The sequence below is a fragment of the Mycetomoellerius zeteki genome, unplaced genomic scaffold (genome assembly GCF_001594055.1).
Source record: "Mycetomoellerius zeteki isolate Tzet28-1 unplaced genomic scaffold, Tzet1.0 scaffold164, whole genome shotgun sequence".
Lineage (NCBI taxonomy): Eukaryota > Metazoa > Arthropoda > Insecta > Hymenoptera > Formicidae > Mycetomoellerius > Mycetomoellerius zeteki.
The window spans coordinates 164,709-183,182 of NW_017256594.1; the positions used below are offsets into that span (position 1 = coordinate 164,709).

An 18,474-nucleotide genomic window follows, 5' to 3' on the forward strand; every position below is an offset into this window, starting at 1 on the left:
TGCTGAGTAACGAAAGATGAACGGTGCCTCGTCGAGATAACGTTGCTCTCCATTTTAACTCTGTTATTACGACTTTCCGCGCTCTCTTCGGCGCGCGTATTCCACGATATTGCCCTTCGGTCACAGATGATCTTCCCATACGCGAATTTGGTGTAAAACTGCGAGCTCACAGAGGCTTATTCCTGAAAAATATCACGTACGAAAATTCTATAGTATATAAATTCTATACGTTACATATTCAAAAATAGACCCCCAGGTATTTTATATTAAGCGTCCTCGGGCGACTTACGCATGTTTGCAGTAAGATCCAATAGCAGTGTTTAATTAAATTCGTACTCTCGAGAGTGAAAGATTAATTCCAGTGATGCGCGATCCAGTCTCTCCGTCTCGTCGCTGCATCGTGCGATGCAATTTAACGTGCGATCTTGCGAAATTAATCGACCAACTATCGGCGAATCTACACGTGTACTTGGGTGTGGTACGTAATATTTTCGAGACATGTCCACGTACTCTCTCCGTTACTTTTCTCTGTTTCTTTCTCTCTTTCTCTCTATCCTGTCATATATACGCGTGCGCGTCAACGTGATACGCGTCGGATAATAAGCCGGCGGCACGACAGAGAAAATTGTCTCATGAAAAATGCACAGGCCGCGTCGCAGCCGCGGATAATAAAGTGGAACATCAAGGAAAAAATCGCCGCGATCCGCCTCGTTCTCCAACGTACGCGCAATGCGTCCAAAGTTTTCTCTCTCTCATATAACAACTGGACGATACGATGACAAAGTACACCCTCGTGGTGTACGCTTTAGCTCTCTTTACTCTTTGAATTCGATAGCGATCTCACGGGTTTCTCGAAACCGTTGATGGAATTCCGTTCCTATCTGGAAATGATTATTGTCACGGCTTCGATCCCGACGGAGTATTTATTTTCTTCGTGTACGGTTCACACTCGACGATCGGACGTTTCCTCCGTTTATCTGGCAATTAAGATCTCGCTCGTGGTCTTGACGGAAATAAGCACGTATTTGACCGCCCTCGCTCATGGACACGTATTTATTTTCTCGATGCATGATTTAACAGCGCTTGAAACACCGCGATAAATAGGAGCGAATCGCGCTTTATTCTGATGACGCGAACATAAAGTTTTGCTTTAAACGACAGTTCCCAGTCGACAGCGTTTGGAAGGTTATTTTAGAAAGAAAGAACGGTTTTCCGGAAGTATTAAAAAATTTAGCTAATTGTAAGTACATATCAGAAAATAATTATTTTAGGTTATCAAAATAATTAGGTGGGATGCCAAGCTGATTGCTAGAATATAAAAATTTTTTGCAGCATTGCTCTCATCATGTTTGAGTTTCCTAACAATAAAAACCAAGGGGGCGTCAAATTAATCATTTTACTATTGTGATATGTATTAATTTAAGTTTTCTATATAATTATTTTAATGACCCAACAAAATTATTTTTAGAACTTTATCTATTTAAATTTTTAGGTACCTATTTTAGCAAAACTGTTCTTTCGATGCGCTATTTTCATCTTTTTTATAATTCTTTCGCTTTTATTTCACTTTCCTGATGACAAATCAATCGGCTCTCCATTTCCAACGACACTGGCGCGTCCAGGTAGCATGGGAAAAAATGGGGCGGAAGGTGTCGACGGTCGACGTTGCCCTTATCATTCACGAGCACTCGGGGCATTCGGGGCGCATGTAGCGGGGCGCGCAACTTACGCGCGATAATTACCGAGTTGGTGAACCTGTTCGTATGTACATACACGGCCCGGGTATATACGGGTTATCTAACGTTTAGTGCCAGATGTCCATTCTGTCCAGCCAATTTCCTCCGACGGTAGCACACGCGCGCGCTCACGTACATGCACACTTGCAACGCATGCTCACGTGCGTGTCCACGTTTCGATGTGCTCGAACGGCAACGTGAGGGTTCACATTAGGACGCACCGTATATATTGTCGGAGTAGCAGGGGTAATTGTGGCAACGACGACGACGGAAGTGTCAGATTAGAATCTGAGATGCTCCCGGGAGCACGCGATGCTTGTCCTAACCCCCTCAAACTATTAGGCGGCCCTCTTCGACTCTTCGCTACCCCTGAGGCACTAGCCCCTAAACGTTCCTGCCAGTGGTGCTTTCACCTGCGAGTACTTCGGATAATGACATCTTGTACACTTCATATTAACCCTGTATCTTGACAATTTTAAACGATCTCACTGATTGCTATTACACTGAAAAAAATTTACTTATGTCTTAATACATTTTTCTTTGAATGGTACTAATTGTAAGTAATTTACTTACAATAAATAAATAAATATTTACTTAACGAAAATATGATAGTTAAATTAATAATTTTTGTGTGTGTGTGTGTGTGTGTGTGTGTGTGTGTGTGTGTGTGTGTGTGTGTGTGTGTGTGTGTGTGTGTGTGTGTATCATAGATATGTTTACATTTTAATTTAGTAAATATTTATTTAGAATTAATCAAACAAATATTTATTAAAATTTATTTAATATTTTTATTAGTATTTTTATTAATATTTTTATTTTGAATTTTTTTCCAGTGTATCCAAACTCGAAATAAGAAAGGGATGCTTTGTTGATTAGTATTCGAGTTTGACTTGCTCTCGACTAAAACTTATTTTCAACATCTGATCAATGACATTTTTCTTGAGAAGAAATTGATAAGCAATCACGTGAGAAAATTTACGGCGACCCTGTAATTTAAGATTTATAATTTCTCTTGGCCTTGCCGAGCACATCAATCGACGTCCGACCGTTTGCCTTTATGCCGATCATATCGATCGTTGTTCGATCGATGCACCGCAATATTTATTCTGTTCCTTTTCGAAACAATTTGTCGAGGAAGATCGTATCGAGCCCACGCGACCGAGCACAGATTATGGACGCACGGAACGCCGAGGCATCGATCTTCTCGCGAAATGAGATCAGTGTTGGTAATCGACAGCCGGTTTGGTGATACCGTTCCGCTCGATACGTACACACGTATATACGAATCGTGTACGAACCCCCGCATGGGTTCGGGCATGGACCCGTGAAGATGATCATCTTTTCTCGAACGAGATCTTGGTGCGTCTCGCTCGCGCCAGCACGTCTGACATCGCCCCCAGAGATCGGCGATCTCAAAATCTGTACGGCCGGAATAACATTTCCATCGCGTTAGCATAAAATTATCTGCGTGCCATTACCGTTTATTAGCAAGTCAAATTAGCGCGGCCAGATTGAGCACCACTGGGGCCCCCTTTTGGAGAAGCGAGACCGATGGTGGGCCTCGTGGCAGCCAACAGCACCGGTGCACGGTACCAACCGACTGGACAACCCGTTTCTTTGGCGAACGGGGGCTAAACTGAAATAAAATAGGTAGTACCTTCGCCCACTGCACCGGACGGACTCTCCTCGCTATCTGATTGACGACCCAGTCGTGCTCTTCACCTGTGAACGACATATGCGTGTGCGATCCGTTGAAATGATGGTGTGACCGCGTTTGTGTTAATTTGTCGATGAGATAACGCACGCGGTTTGGCTTTAAAAAAAGGATGGAATGATTAACAACGATCCTGTCACTGATAAATATCCTTACGAAAGGTGGACACAAATATTTAAAATTGATAAAAATGTTTTCCCATAATGAGAAATAAAATACAAAATAAATGTTAAGTAACATATTTATATCGTAAAATTGATAAAGCTGGAATCACTGATGCCTTAGAATTTCTACTATTGTTTCGTACTAATTTATACGCGTTTCACTTCTCGCGCATTACGTTTTAGATTCTATGGTCAATTTATAGACAATTTTTTCCTTAGCAAAAAACAATGACTTCAAAGTAACGATAATTTTCAAGCTCTAAATAACAAAAAGAAAAGCTTTCTATGAATTAAACTTCATACAAATAAATAATTTATCAAACTACATTTTACAACTAATTTTAGAGTTTTAGAATTTGCTTCAAAATAAAATTATAAAAAATTTGAAATTTAATTAGAGAAGTATGTAATATTAAAAAATTAAAAATGCAATAAATAAATAATTTCTCCTGACATTTTTGTTAAGAAAAAAATTATTTCAAATAATTAAAGAGTCCGTCATTAGAAAATGCACGATAGATGAGATATCTCTATATATTTATTTATAAATATATTTAATTTATATTCTATTTATCTTGCAGCAAGTAGCTACGCCAACAGTGGTGAAAAAGATTTTACGGATGAAGCAGGAGCAGCCGACAATGTTTGCCTGGGAGATTCGCGAACAGCTCGCGCGACAGGGAGCTTGTGATCCCCAAAGCTTACCCTCCGTATCATCGGTTAATCGTATTCTCAGAGGAGGCGGGCTTCATACCGATATCCCTACCATTGAGGGCGGTGCATCCAGTGGTTATACGTCACAAATTCCGTCGAACGTTGGAGCTAGAGGTAAAGAATGATACTAGCAATGACATCAAAGAGATCAATTCTAGAGATCCTATCTCAAAGTCTGGCCACGAGCGACTTTATCAAAATCCTACGAGAGAGAAAGATATAATCTTAATTAAAGTTACAGAATGAAACAGTATAACTTAGAGAAAGTTAAAATGAGATGATATACATACACAGGAGAAATTATATATAATCCTTTTCTTTCGTAGGATTTTGACAAAATCGTTTGTGGAAGACCAGACTCTGTTATAGGATCCCTAATCAAGATAATTCTTCATTAGCGTTTTCGGACAGCAATGTTGATATGCAAATTTGTCGGTTATTAAACTAAATAGAAAAAGACATAGTTCGAGTAAGGGACACGCAGGCACATATTTTTGTTGTGAAGCTTTGTGAATCATTATATACAGTTGCGTAGCTGCGAGTGCACCATTACAAACTAATAACGCCTTAAACACCTGTCCCTAGCGTGGAATCGCCGCTTCGCGGCAACGGATTTTTTTTGCGGTCATTTCCAGAAGAAAGACGATAAATGTCCGAAAACGGCGACGGCGAGCGCGTCGAAGAAGAAGAATAGCGAGAATGACAAGCGGAAGGGAGGGTGGGAAGGGGCGAAGAGGGCAAATCTTTCGAGATACCCCGTTGCCGTGATTGACTCGTCAGCAAAAGCCACGCAGACCAGGCAGGGCAACAGACACGCAAGCCTATGCTGTCGAAATGGAAAATTTACCTCGCAATTTGTGCCGTTGGATGCTGGAAGCGGTGCTCAATTTATCGGCTTTGAGCAGCTAATTACGAAACGAGCGTCCAGATTCTTTTGTGTTCATCTTTCTCTTAAATCATTTCGTTTAGTGACATTTCTCTTTCTAATACTTCGAAAGGAGCTAATATTTGTGTCTAGTTAAAATATTACTTTGAATCGACACGAATATATTGTAATAAGGAGCAAGCAATACTGTAGTCAAACTGAAAATATTTTTTTTGTATTTTAGACTACTTTAGAGGAGAAATGTCGTACTAGACTCGCGAAATTAGTACGCCATATTTTCAATTTTAATTTTTTGTTAAAAAAAATGCAGAACTTTTTTTTATTTTTATATGGAACTATAGAACTATGAAAAATTTTACTGGAACTGTCATATTTTTTTATATAATTTAGTAAAAATTGGCGTGCTAACTTCATAAATTTATGTGAATCTGTGAAGATAGCACGGAATACAAGAATACGTATTCGTATAGTTTTTGATAAATATATTTTCGATAATATATTCATTTATAAAGGGGAAATTTTTTTAAGAGACGCAAAGCAACATAAAAACTATGACAATAACAGCAATTATTTTCTTTGCAGATGCACTCATGAGAACGGATTATCAACTATTCTATCCGGGTGCGTTAGGACCGTTACATATTTCCACGAACACTGGCAATACCGGCACGCCGTCGTGGAATCAAAGCTTTTATTCGTCTCTCTATCAAGCGACCACCTTACATTTGCAGCATGGAATGCAATCCTTCGCGTAAGTACATCTCGACAGAATTTGACGATATAAAATATATATAATTTATTCTATAGACGTAATTCCATAATTAATTTATAATTTCATTTTTACAGACCTTTAGATGCCGAACGTCTGTCGGAGCAGAACGGTGCACAGAGTCAACTGGAGCTGAAATCGAGCTCGAGCTCGACGGCCGGCAGCGACGATTCTTTGGATAAGAGTGATTTGGATGAGAATCTGATCGAGTCGCAAGATCACTACAAGTCTTTTCGGAGCACACCGATTATCCTGGAGCTCAGCCAGAAGATCGGCAGCGATCGGAGCGCGTTCGTCAGGCACGGTACGCCTAATTCACACGCCACGAATTCGGACAATCCGCGAGAGAGCCCAATGTCGATCGTTGAGACGTCGAAGCGGGATTCCCCGGCGTCGCACAGGATTCACGAGGCAAAGACCACGAGTCCGAGCACGACGATGACGACGAACGAGGGAGCGGCGGGGGGGAATCAACCGCAAAAGAAGAAGAATCCCTACTCGATAGAGGAGTTGCTCAAGAAGGATGAGAGCAAATCCGCGTCCAGAAGGCCGAGATTGCCCAACATCGGCGTAGTCCAACCGTGCGGCATCATCGTGAGCAAGGAAATCTAAAAAATCTTCGATAAATTGATCTTATCCGAGGAGATGGAACGCTGTTGTCGGAGCAAAAACATATCCCTTTGCGTTATGAGAAGTATGGACTAGATTCACCAGTGGTGAATTCTTGCTCGGACGGACATTATACAGTGTGAATGTACATCATTGACCATAGGTACGTGTGTAGTATTATAACATTATTAACAGGTGTAAAGAAAAATCGTACGATATAAAATTCGATGAAAATTGAACAAGGGGGTCGAAGTAGCAAAAGATTGGTACCACTATTGCGACACGTGTACTTGAAAGTAATTTCTTTGCACCTGATGAATAGCCCTTGCGGATACAGTGAGACGTAGCGAATGTCTTAGATGTCTAACATCTAACTTAGAATACCGACTAAGGAGTTTGATAGAAGAATACCGATTAAGGAGTTTGATATAAGAGATTAGAAGCAAATGGTTTTTGAAGCTTCTTATTCCTCCTTTGAGAGAGATAGAGACACAAAGAACATGGTTGTTCTGTGAAGTAAAATGAAAAGATAGCGCCATATGTAATATTAGAATCAAAAAACTGTAGTCTCGATCATAACTTAGTGAATTATATGTAATCCTTGTGTAAGTTTTAACTTATAATTAAATTATTTTCATTCCTCCTGTTCCGCGTTGCTAATCTTGATCGCCGTTTCTTACTGGCGATCGACACACGGCTGTTAACTGCTTCGAGAATTTAAGATTTCGCTTAACTCTGTAATTGCGTACGGCTAGTTAAGATAGGTGAACAAAAAAGTGTTTGGAAATCCGGGAGAAGTTTCCAATACTTTCACTGATTTATCTTGAATAGTCGATCGCGAATCACTGGCGGTGAAATATCAATTAACGTTGCCAGTATTTCCGGACGGTAATTACTATGTCAATGTTGATGCAAGAAATTCAGCACTTCCAAGCTATCACGTCACGCAATAAAATTCGTACATTCCACCTTTGAGAGTCAAGACATAACTCGTAATAACCGTCGACACAAAGGAAAACGCGCGATATAAAAGTCTCAAATAGTGGAAATGTTTTTTTTAATCTAGCTTAGCTCGAGCTGAATCTTGAAACGCGTCTTTGGCAGCCCGCTCGACGGTATCGCTCGAAGAGAACGTCGAGCAGGCAATTATGCGTCCGTGTCTCCATTGTAGTTCGCACTTTAAAGCCCGGCGCGAAATAGCCGCGCAATGCCGTTATACATGGCGTGGAGATCGGGCAATTAAATGAAAGCCTAATAAACAAACGGCTGTAAAGCACGCGGATGGAGACGTACACGTAAGAAGCCGCGGTGGCGGCGCAGTAAAGCCATAAACGATTCGGTTGAGGGTGTCATACGTGGACACGCCATGTGTATACCTTGTAAAATACGACGATACGTTGCTCGCGTAAAAAAAAAAGGAATTAAATAACGGTGTTACCGAGCGGCCGGTAGAGCCTCTCCCAACTCCTTCTCCCTCTTCTCTACTCCTTTGCATTTACAACGTTGTAAACCTTTGTATCTCGTTCTTCATCGCGGACTAATTAATGCACTATAAAACTCTAGTACTTTATTGCCGAACGATTTGCTCGTTTTGTTCCCTTAAGCCTGCCGATTGCATGCTCGCGGGCTATTTCGGGATGACATCTCGATCTTATAAGAAGCGTAGAAGGAATCTCGATTCTCGCGCTTCCTTTTATTTATGGTTCTTTCTTTGAAAAAATTCCGCCGCAAATCATCCCGAAAAAACCGTACATGAAGGGAAAGAAACGCAAGGGACAAACCCCTGTACTTACACTGGCTGTCTTATAAGCAGAAGCTAATACGCTAACGCTCGAACTTCCCTTTTATTGCCATACATGGAGATTACTAGATCTTAAGATGAGTGTGGAATACGTCCTGAAAGGAAAAGGCCCGTTACTCATGTAGGCAATTTGCCTGAAATATTTATTTTAGATTTAGACGATGTGAAAATTTTATGAGCATTCCGTGCGTCAAACTATTCGTAATCCAGAAAAAGAGACGAGAGAAAATTTAAATTTGTGTATCTCTTATCGAATGTCAAAAATGATTTTTAGATACCTATTTGCCGCGAGATTTCGATTTCGCTGCACAGAATGCTCATACAAAAATCTGATAATTAGAATAATAGCTCTGTACAATAATAATTGCCCGAACAGTCTCGTTGGTCTACAAACTTCAGAAAACAATTTCTTTAGAATTAGAAAAGAAAAAATTAAGGAATTAAACCACGATTTAAATCAAACGACGAAAACGACGTTTAATTTAAATCGCGATTTAATTAACGACGTTAAAATAAAAAATGTTGAAAATAATCACATGGATTCATTATAGCTTCAAGTTTTTCCGTCGCTGACCTACGGAGACCGTTGCGTAAAATTATGCAAGTTATTAATTAAATAATACTCGTAATATAAACTTATTCTGTATGATATCATTAAATACACTAGTCAAAATGATATATACCATGTTTATCTTGTACGTCTTTATGCCATGTTTCATGCATGTATCAAAGCGATTACAAGAAAATTACAGCGATAGAAGAATAATCGCGTACCAAAATACGCATCTTAGCTTAACCGATGCAGTCATCTTCGACAACTTTTATGCCCGACAGCTTATGAATAATTATTAAATTTTTTGGGATAATATGATATTGCACACCGAAGAGAAGAATCTATTTACATGCGAATTATGCTTTTTTATACACCATTCCGTCAGAGAAGTTACAGGTTGCGGAGTTGCATGAATGTTCCATTTAACTGAATAGTAAACATTTCACAGAATAATAACTTACATTAGTGATAAAAAATTTAATTCATAATTATTATTATCGTAATCAATATTACATCGTAAAGGCACATCATGAGTACTTAGGGACTTAAATAATTATGTAATATGAATAATATATAAATTCCTCCGATAATACGGCGCGGATTATAACATCTATAAAATTTTATAGTTTTCTTTCGAATTATCATTTAACGTGCACAACATAATGTTTAGACAACTTAATATATTAGAGTATTAAAATAACATTGCTTGATTATAATATCTCTAATTATATATGAACATAACATATATTAATATATAAATACAAGCATATGAGATTCTTAGGATAGAATTAAGAGAATATTTAAATGGAAAAATATTCCATTTATCTTAATGAAAGGAATTATTTCACAAATTAATTAAACAATATTTAATTTTACGTTTAATAGATTTTCTGTAATCTTTATTAGCTTTGTAGTACTTACTCGTACTAATTGTATATTTGTAAAAAGTCAATATTCTAGGGAAGACAGCTCTTTGCGGCACATATTGATAAGATAGACTATACACCACATGGATGTGGAAATATTCACGGCACAACAAATAATAATATTCAGTCATTAAATGAAGCTGTCAGTCGTATCTGTTTTATACATATAGCTTTATCGTCATGAATAGAAATTCCGTTCTTAGAAACTTAATATCGCGAAAGCAATGGCCTAAGCAATTGCATCCAAATCGCGCACATTCCATCAAAGTTCCACGCTCCGTTTCATCTTATGTACAATATAGCTTTTCCTCCAATCTCGTCAGCTATATACAGATCCATTTAATCCTTTGCATTCGCAGCGATTAGTCGTTTTAGAGCTGAAAGTTGTGCTGCGAATGATTGAGAGTATTCGTAGACATGGTATGCGCTGGATGCGACGGCGCTGGTGTGTAGAGACTGTGATGCGAGTGCGATTTTGCTCTAGAGAGCTCGCTATAACGGTCCTGTTCAGGTGGGGCTACTAGGAGAACAGGTCTCAAAGACAGAGACTTGCGAGAGCCGGCTATACTTTGAGCTTCGTTCACATAGCCCGGATTTACTTCACCTAAAAATGGAAAATTGATTATACGTAATCATAAATCGCAAAGATTTTAATAAAAATTGAAATCTTTTGAGAAATGAGCATTTTTTTTTTAAATTGCTTGCTATTAATCACCTTTGTACAAAGATCCGTTATTGAAAGGTTCTGGTTGTAGCCTCACGTGTCTGGAGGCCAAAATGAAGGCAAGAGCAGATAAAGTAGCTGCATCCAGAGCCGCGATTGCAGCGAGTGGTATTGCCCATCTCACAGCACAGGCACCAGGATTGTATCTGTCAAAAGAATAACTTCCTGAATGCTATTTTTCTCACGTTCATTGTTATCGCGATCACGTTTCTAACTTTTAAGGCAATGCTGCTATTATTCATCGCTTCGCAATAATTTGCGTGCGAAAAGCGCGTCTAATTGAGATAATTAGTGTTAGATTGTAAAGCTTCTAATAAGATGAACATTTCTTCATTAACTTTGTAATGGAGAATAGACTTTTTTTTAAAGAGAACTCTTTTTTTGTACTGTAAATTAACAAAAAAGCACAAAAATTTTTCATGAATTCGCAAATGCAACTTTATATAAGATAGTAACAAAATTCTACTTATTTGGATACGGTTAAAGTCCCACTACAAATGCTTTGATTGATTAATCAGAAAAAAGAATTTTACTAATTGACCAATCAAAGAACGCTTCAAACCATTTGTAGCATTACATTGATCGTATTCTTTATTAATTGCACAGACGATATAGATGTGGACTATTGCTATAATTTCTGCATAAGAAACACAGTGTCCAGTGGAGAGAGAAATATACCTTTTAGATACTTCTCTTTTTCAAAGTCCGTTAAACACAGTTAGTTAAACATATGGCGCGTTAACGTTATATATAAAAATTAAAAATGATATATTATTGTTTACATAAATTGTAGGAGCCTTAATGAAACATATTCAACATATAATATACGTCCAAACATGCACAAAACGTATTTCTGGATTCTTCTAGAGAGAAGTATAAATATAATCTTATTTATATTGCCAGTCTATATGTATAATCTATAATTGATTCTATCCTTCCTTGAGAATCGAGTCAAAATCGTATAAGAGAAATCATTCAAAAATATTTTTTATTTAGTTTTTTGTTTTCATATCTTTTCTGCATGCATATGTGCTTTGCACAAATACACACCTGGAAGCAGCTGCGCCGCATACGGCGCGAATCACCGGCGAGTCCCAGCCGAGAGGATAGATGCACACTCCGATCGCCATGCAGATTGCTGGAAAAAAGACATTCGAAATATAATTATAGTTACATAAAACGATCTATTTACATATTCAGAGACACTGTACTGAAAACCGCTAGATAGATTATAAATGTTACTCGCGCTGCAATTCGTGTATTAACTTTTTCGCTTTCTCGAGATAATTATACAGTGCAAAAGCGTGAAAAAAGTTCAACGATAAAGACTATGTTAAGAGATCAATGCCAGAACTTATTACGACGGCAAATCTCTAATACGTTTTAATAATACAGATTCATTTATGGTTCAATTATTTTCATCCTTATGGTTCTATTATCGCAGTTACATGCAGTAGAGGCGTGCTCTCGCATTTACACGGACGTAATTGTGCAGGTGGCTATGCGGAGGCCGGTAGTGAAAGGGACTTGTGAACAACCGTAACTTTTCTGGGACTCGCTACGTTTACCAGCGAGCCGAGACGATATTGTTTCCCGGCGAACGAGCGATTTTAATGCGCGAATCACACACAATAGAACATGCGCTATGATTGTCTTCACAGAGCTCGGTTTCAAATATTTTCTTCGATTTCATTGCACGATCTGTATTACTGTACTTTCCATTTATTATCTATCTCGATAATGAATGGAAACCAGTAGTTTTCACTCTTGCCTTTCATTATCCGCATTTTATGAGTTTCTTTTGGTAATCTTTCATTTGATAATTTGAATCTATTTATTCTTGCTAATTCTGTTTAGTTTTTTAGCCTGTTATACAATATCCTGTGCGTGTTACTTGCTCTTTACACTTTCTAACGATTTTGTAATGCATATCGCAATCTTCCTGTATACTCCAGCTTCAGAATCTGCTTAAGTTGACGATAAACGCTACTACATTCTATGTATACAGATAATTTCTATAATCCATGTACTTGAAATGTCATTTATATAGTTTCTCATGGTGATACATTTGCCTCTTCATGTTTCACGCTATGTAATGAGCGCGACTTGGCGTATAACTTTCACTGTCGTGACTCGACGGTGCTTACTTGCAACGAATCGCTGACACTGCCGAAACTTTGCTGCCTGTCGTTCAGGCTTGTGTAAGTTACGTTCGCCAGACGTTCGTTAAATGAAAATTATATGCTCGTCAACTTGTTAGTCAACATCCAGAACGTACCGTACAATTTTCATGAATAAGCCGCGTTATTAAGCGTTACCGAGAATTTACTCGTGTAAAAAGTAAATTTACTTCATTTGTAATCAGTGAGTAAAACGCGGTTTGACAATTTTAGTCGGCTAAACATGCAAATTAAACGCATATTTTAGAGATAATACTTACGAATCATGAATATATATTTTATTGAGATTATGTTTTCGTTAAAGAAGTAGATCACCTAGTTGCAAAACTAATTAATTTCGATACAAGTTAATGATCGGAATTAGGATGCAACCTTGTCCAGAGAAATTCTCGATAGATTATTCGGCGAGTCGATATCGACTCGACCGATGGTTGCAGTTGGTTTACGTTAATCATAGAGGCGTTGACGAACGGTATATACAGACTGGCTTAAGCACGTTATAACGGTCTATTCCACATTTCGCTGGGCGCCACACGACTCGTCAGGGACCCACGGGCGACGATCAGCCATGATATTTACAATTGTAAAAGAACCTTCGAATGCCTAGATGCTGTGCAAAAAACGCGTGCATTTCGAGATACTCTGTCAAGCTGGAAAACACACCGTGTGTTCCAATGACATGTAAAGTCATTCTCGACAACGAGCTTTAGAAATCGCGACGCGGAAATGTTAAATGTTATACATGCATCCGGACGATGCAAAAGCTATCTGGAGAAAGTATCAGTATTTAGCGCAAATATGCTGTATTTGTTTCTAATTATGTTAAACAGAACACGACTGCATTTCGATTTAAAGGAAGTCTGATTGTAAATCTGGAAGCAAAATATTAGGCCTGTTCCTTTTAGCTGAAATTCTTGTGTGTCACGGTTCATCTTTTCTCTTCTTTTTCCAATGTAGAGAAAAAAAAGAGAAAAGTGAACTGTGCAAGAAGTTCAACTAAAAAGAATAGATCTATTATATTATACAAGAAGTTTAGTTAAAAGGAACAGATTTATTGTATCGTAACGTTCCTTATTTCTTTATTATTCTGTGAAGAAATATTTTAGAATGCCCTTTTTGTAGTCTAAATATATATTGAAGAGGAAATAATACATGTATTGAAAAGAAAATAATATATGCATAAAAGAACTGCTTAGTAACTCTTCTAACGATTCAGCCAACGTGGACGTCTCTGATGACACGTCATTCATCAATGAAGCAGTTATTCTTGCAATACCATTATTATTATTTCAGCCGTTACGCAAGCAACGTTGGACAATCCTCTGCGGTTACTGTGCGCTTTCTAACCGAATAAAAAGATCGATGCGGTATTCACGAATAGCATGTTCGAGAAATTACGAATACCTTTTAATTATTTGGCACACATATTTAATAAGTTTAACGAGATCTCTCTCATTCGAGAGAGATCTCTTCTACGCGAGATTTTTGCGAAAGAATTTTCTCGTAGGCGTGAAACCATGACATGAGAGTAATTTCCGATTACGACCGGCGTCGTTTTAAAATCGTTATCTCCGCAGTCAGAGATGAAACTGATCGATAAAGTTCACCACAATAAAGCGCGTTAAACAGGGTGATTACTTCACTTCCCGGGCCCGCGCGAATGGGATCCGGCTCAGCGCATTAGCGCAATTTGCAATTGCATCTCGCTGATAAGGAATTACGGTTGAGATTGCGAGTAACGGGCCGTGAGGATCAGCCTGGCTAATGTTGCGCTTTCTAAAGCAGACGCGCCAGTTGTGGAACGTGCCTGGCGTACATTTATCATGCGACATTTAGCACTTAGGCAGGTATTCATAATCGATTTACATTTAAAACAGTCTTAAGATGTCATAAGCCAATCAGGGGGCTATACTAGCATCTTAAGATAGTCTTACTTAAGACGGTCTTAAAATAAGAACGGACTATGAATACCGGATTTAGAGATGCTTTCCGTGAGGCGGGACTGGATAATTACCTGACACCACTTGCATCCAAGCGCACATGTAGAACACGGTGGTGCTTTGACAAAAGAAGAACATGAGCATTGCGCAGATCGCCAGTAGCGCGATTATCACCGCGATGCCGACTAGAATCGTGCTGGCTCGGAAAGGAACGTTGGCGATGGTCGACAGGTCGTCCAGCCGGCCGATACATTCCTCGCCTAACTCACCTATGTAATTACGAAACCGTTTGAATTAATAATGTAGTTTAAATAATTATCTCTGAGTCTTGGAATGTAGACTAGTTATTATAAGGAAGTACCAAGATTAGTAATTATATGTATGTAAAATGTTTTTACGTTGAATTATAAACTAAACCTATTTTCATTTGTCACATCAAAAATAATATATAAATTAGATTATTTGCTACAACAACGATACAACTAAAAAAAAAAACAAAGTTCCATAAAAAGTTTGAATATTTTCAATCATTATGATTTGGTAATATTAACTTTACAATGTATAATTTTGCTGTAATAACTAATTATAGAGGAATAAAGGTATGTCTGTCTCTTTTTTCTTTATGTTTTTGTTTTTTTTACAAGCAACTAAAAATGACAATTTTTTTGGAAAACTATTTTCTGAATTATATTCTTGTTTTATAGCAAATGAGCGAAATCATTTCGAAATAATCTTATTATTTTTGGTATGGCAACAAAAATAAATTTTTAAGTTGTTCATAGCAAATAAGCGATTTGCAGTCAAACAAAAAAATTTTTCTTACTCTCTAAAACTTTTACAGTGAATTTCACTCTAAAAAGTGAAATCTCTCTTAAAAATGAAAAATTGAGCCACTCTCTTTTTCAAGATTGACTAAATTTTCATTCTTTAGAGTGAAATTCTATTCTTTAGAGAGTACATCAAATATCCAAGAACAAAAAAATCGAAATAATATCATTGACTGAATCATGATAAAAAAAGTGACATAAATTCGATCAATAATCGATCAATATGACATTAAATGGACATTATTTCGACTTTCTTGTCCTTGGACTAAAAATGAAATAAAAATAAAAATCGCAGCGTACAAACGTACCGTTTCCACCATAGCTGCACCTGGTCCACAGACCGAATCTTCCGGGATTCTCATGCTCCAGATCGCCGAGCCATTCCGGGGTGACAAACGCAACGACGCCGATAATGGCATAACATATGGTAAAGATACCCCACAGCACGCCGATCGCTTTGGAATTGCGGATGTAATTGGTCGCATACATGTGCGAGGACTCGACGTACTCGATCTTTGAACCCATTTTGACAATCGTTGATTTCCCGTCAACGCAAACTCGATGTCCCAACCACCGGCACGTCGTTTAACAGCGATTCTTTCTCGCGTAATCGTTCGACCATAACATCGACTCCGCGAATTCCATACGCGGAACGAAGAGACGACCGCGGAACTATAAATCGTTGATTAAATCGTGAAAGAGACCGAGAGATCCTCGGCGATTCTTCGCGCCGACTCGCGCGGTTATCACACCCGCGGCAGAAGGTCGTCGTTCTTGGAACGTCGTTCTCCTGCACGAAGTCCAATTGTTCGACAACAATGGGATCGCCTTGTGTAAGACACGCGCGTTCGTTCAGAGGTAACTTCTCGCACGAACAAAGAATACTTCACGTACTTTCGCTAGCAACACACAACTACGAGGATTTTGCGATTAAGTCGTTCTCCCTCCGCAAATGATTTTCTCCAGAATCGGGTAGGAGCTTGTCTTTCTTCTTTGTTTCACAATAAGTACGAATCTTCTAGTCACTTCCCAGCGTGTTTCTTCATCACCGGTCCCACTAGCATAAACGATCGCACGCTCGTATCCGCGTTAAACCAACGGCTGCGCCGTCCGTGACATTTACGATCTGGCGCGTTCAGGCACGTTCACCAATTGTTAGGTCAGCATCAATAGGTACCTTTCCTTCGCTCAAACGACGTGCCTTGAAACGAAGAAGGACGTGGAACGAGCTGTTGACAAAACAAGGTCTTTTAATTCTGCTGAAATTTACTATACGATCACAATGTTTGGGTCAATATTAAAAAGCTCTAAAAAATATAAAAAATTTTATAGAAAAAAATCGTATATTTGCAGACGAAGTCATCAAATATACCAGAAAGAAAAGTTTTTAAATAAAATATTTTAGTATAAGAAAGTAAATTATATTTTGAGTTAAGTCTCGTATAATTTAGTCAGGATTAAATAATGCCAAGAGATGATTGTTTAATTTGATTATGATTGTAATATCTGCTCATTTCAATCTTGAATAAATTGATATTAGTTCGAATAAAATTTTAAATATTTTTTTTATCGATATTAACAAGAGGCGACAATTATAGTTCTTACTTTGTGTTGGATCATATCCGATCGCGCAAATTTTAAGTGGTATTATTCGTTATCTTTAAATGTTTGTAATTCAAAAACTATTGTACTCATAAAAGAAGTGTTCAATTTTAAGATATTAAAATGTTTTATTTTTATCTCCGTTTTTTAAACATTTAAAGATGTTTTAGTTTTAAACTGTTTCAATAAACAAAATACTATGTTCGGATTTTAAACATTTTAAATTAAACTCTAGCTTTTTACAGTATATAGTCTCGATATTTTAATGTTAGAATTTTTGTCTTAAAATGACCTTAGTTCCCTTTACGTGTTGTTACGATTTTTATGGGACACCCTGTATATATATATACGTATCCAAAAAATCTAATCTGTTATCTCTAGACCTAAAAAATAAATAATCGCGACTATCGTTCACGAATGATGATTAATATAGAACGTTTGGCCGCGTGTGAATTTTCGCCCGGCAGAAAACCCAACTTACCGTAACGGAGACGGCACTTCCTTGAGAATCTTGGATAAGTTCTAAAGTACACTAATGACGTCAGCAATGTCAGGACCTTATCGGAATATGCGAAGGGAAAGAAAGCAAGCCAGATGGAAGGCACGATTACGAAGCGACGAAACGTTACCGGCGCGATCACTGGTGCCTTCCTGCACGTCGCGAGGTTTTGCACATGCAGCTTACGGCCGGCTACAAGGATGAGCGGAAAATGCGACTTGGTGGAAAGACGAGGAACGCGATACGACGGCGCGCTTCAAGATGGCCGTTCAGGTGAGCCAGGTTGCCAGGTGAAGGTGCGAGGAAGGGAAATAGGGAGAAAGAAAGACAGAGAAAGAGCGAGACTCCGGAGAGAGGAGACTGTCGTGAGGGGTCCCCTCACGGACTCCAAACGGTCGCAAAGAGAAAGGTGACACCAAAAAGGTTGCACGCCGCTGTGTATTGCTTTGTCGGATTTCTCCGTCTGAACATAACGGGTTCATTACTTACAAATCTGAAGAATTATTTTCTCTAGTCAAAATAAACATATGTATGTATTATACTTAATATTTTGTTAATCGATCGTAACATATTTACTATTTTTAATGAGTCTTCAGAGCGAAGAGAAAATAATACTATATATCTTTTTTTGGAAATTATATAAATAATATGTTATATATATCGATAAATAAAATTATTTATGCACATATAATATTGATTTTTTATTTGTACATTTATAGTGGACTTATTGATAGACAGTAGAATAAATGTTTCAGAGTTCTAAGAGAAAAACATCAACATTTTTTCGTAAAAAATAATATTAATATCTTTCTTTCAAAACTTTTTGTATT

General features: G+C 38.0%; 2 protein-coding genes across 3 annotated transcripts in view; one reads left to right on the forward strand and one right to left on the reverse strand.

Moving 5' to 3' along the window:
* Positions 1-9,433, forward strand: part of Poxn (paired box pox-neuro) — a 24,321-nt gene extending 14,888 nt beyond the window's left edge. The window contains exons 4-6 of the mRNA XM_018445765.1: positions 4,196-4,442; positions 5,797-5,965; positions 6,061-9,433. Of these exons, the coding sequence (XP_018301267.1) occupies positions 4,196-4,442; positions 5,797-5,965; positions 6,061-6,595 (951 nt within the window). The 3' untranslated portion in view covers positions 6,596-9,433. The remainder of the gene's footprint in view (positions 1-4,195; positions 4,443-5,796; positions 5,966-6,060) is intronic.
* Positions 9,434-9,812: 379 nt separating this feature from the next.
* Lhfpl (LHFPL tetraspan subfamily member 5 protein) lies at positions 9,813-18,133 on the reverse strand. Of its 2 annotated transcripts, XM_018445602.1 has the most exons (6): positions 17,627-18,133; positions 15,852-16,772; positions 14,791-14,985; positions 11,647-11,734; positions 10,588-10,742; positions 10,244-10,476 (listed from the first exon to the last, which is right to left on the reverse strand). In XM_018445602.1, the coding sequence occupies exons 2-6, from the start codon at positions 16,066-16,068 to the stop codon at positions 10,244-10,246; spliced, it is 888 nt and encodes a 295-aa protein (XP_018301104.1). In that variant the 5' UTR covers positions 16,069-16,772; positions 17,627-18,133. The 2 variants fall into 2 exon arrangements, with proteins under 2 accessions (XP_018301105.1, XP_018301104.1); XM_018445603.1 differs by lacking the exon at positions 17,627-18,133 and having other exon boundaries at positions 9,813-10,476; positions 15,852-16,068.
* Positions 18,134-18,474: the final 341 nt, after the last annotated feature.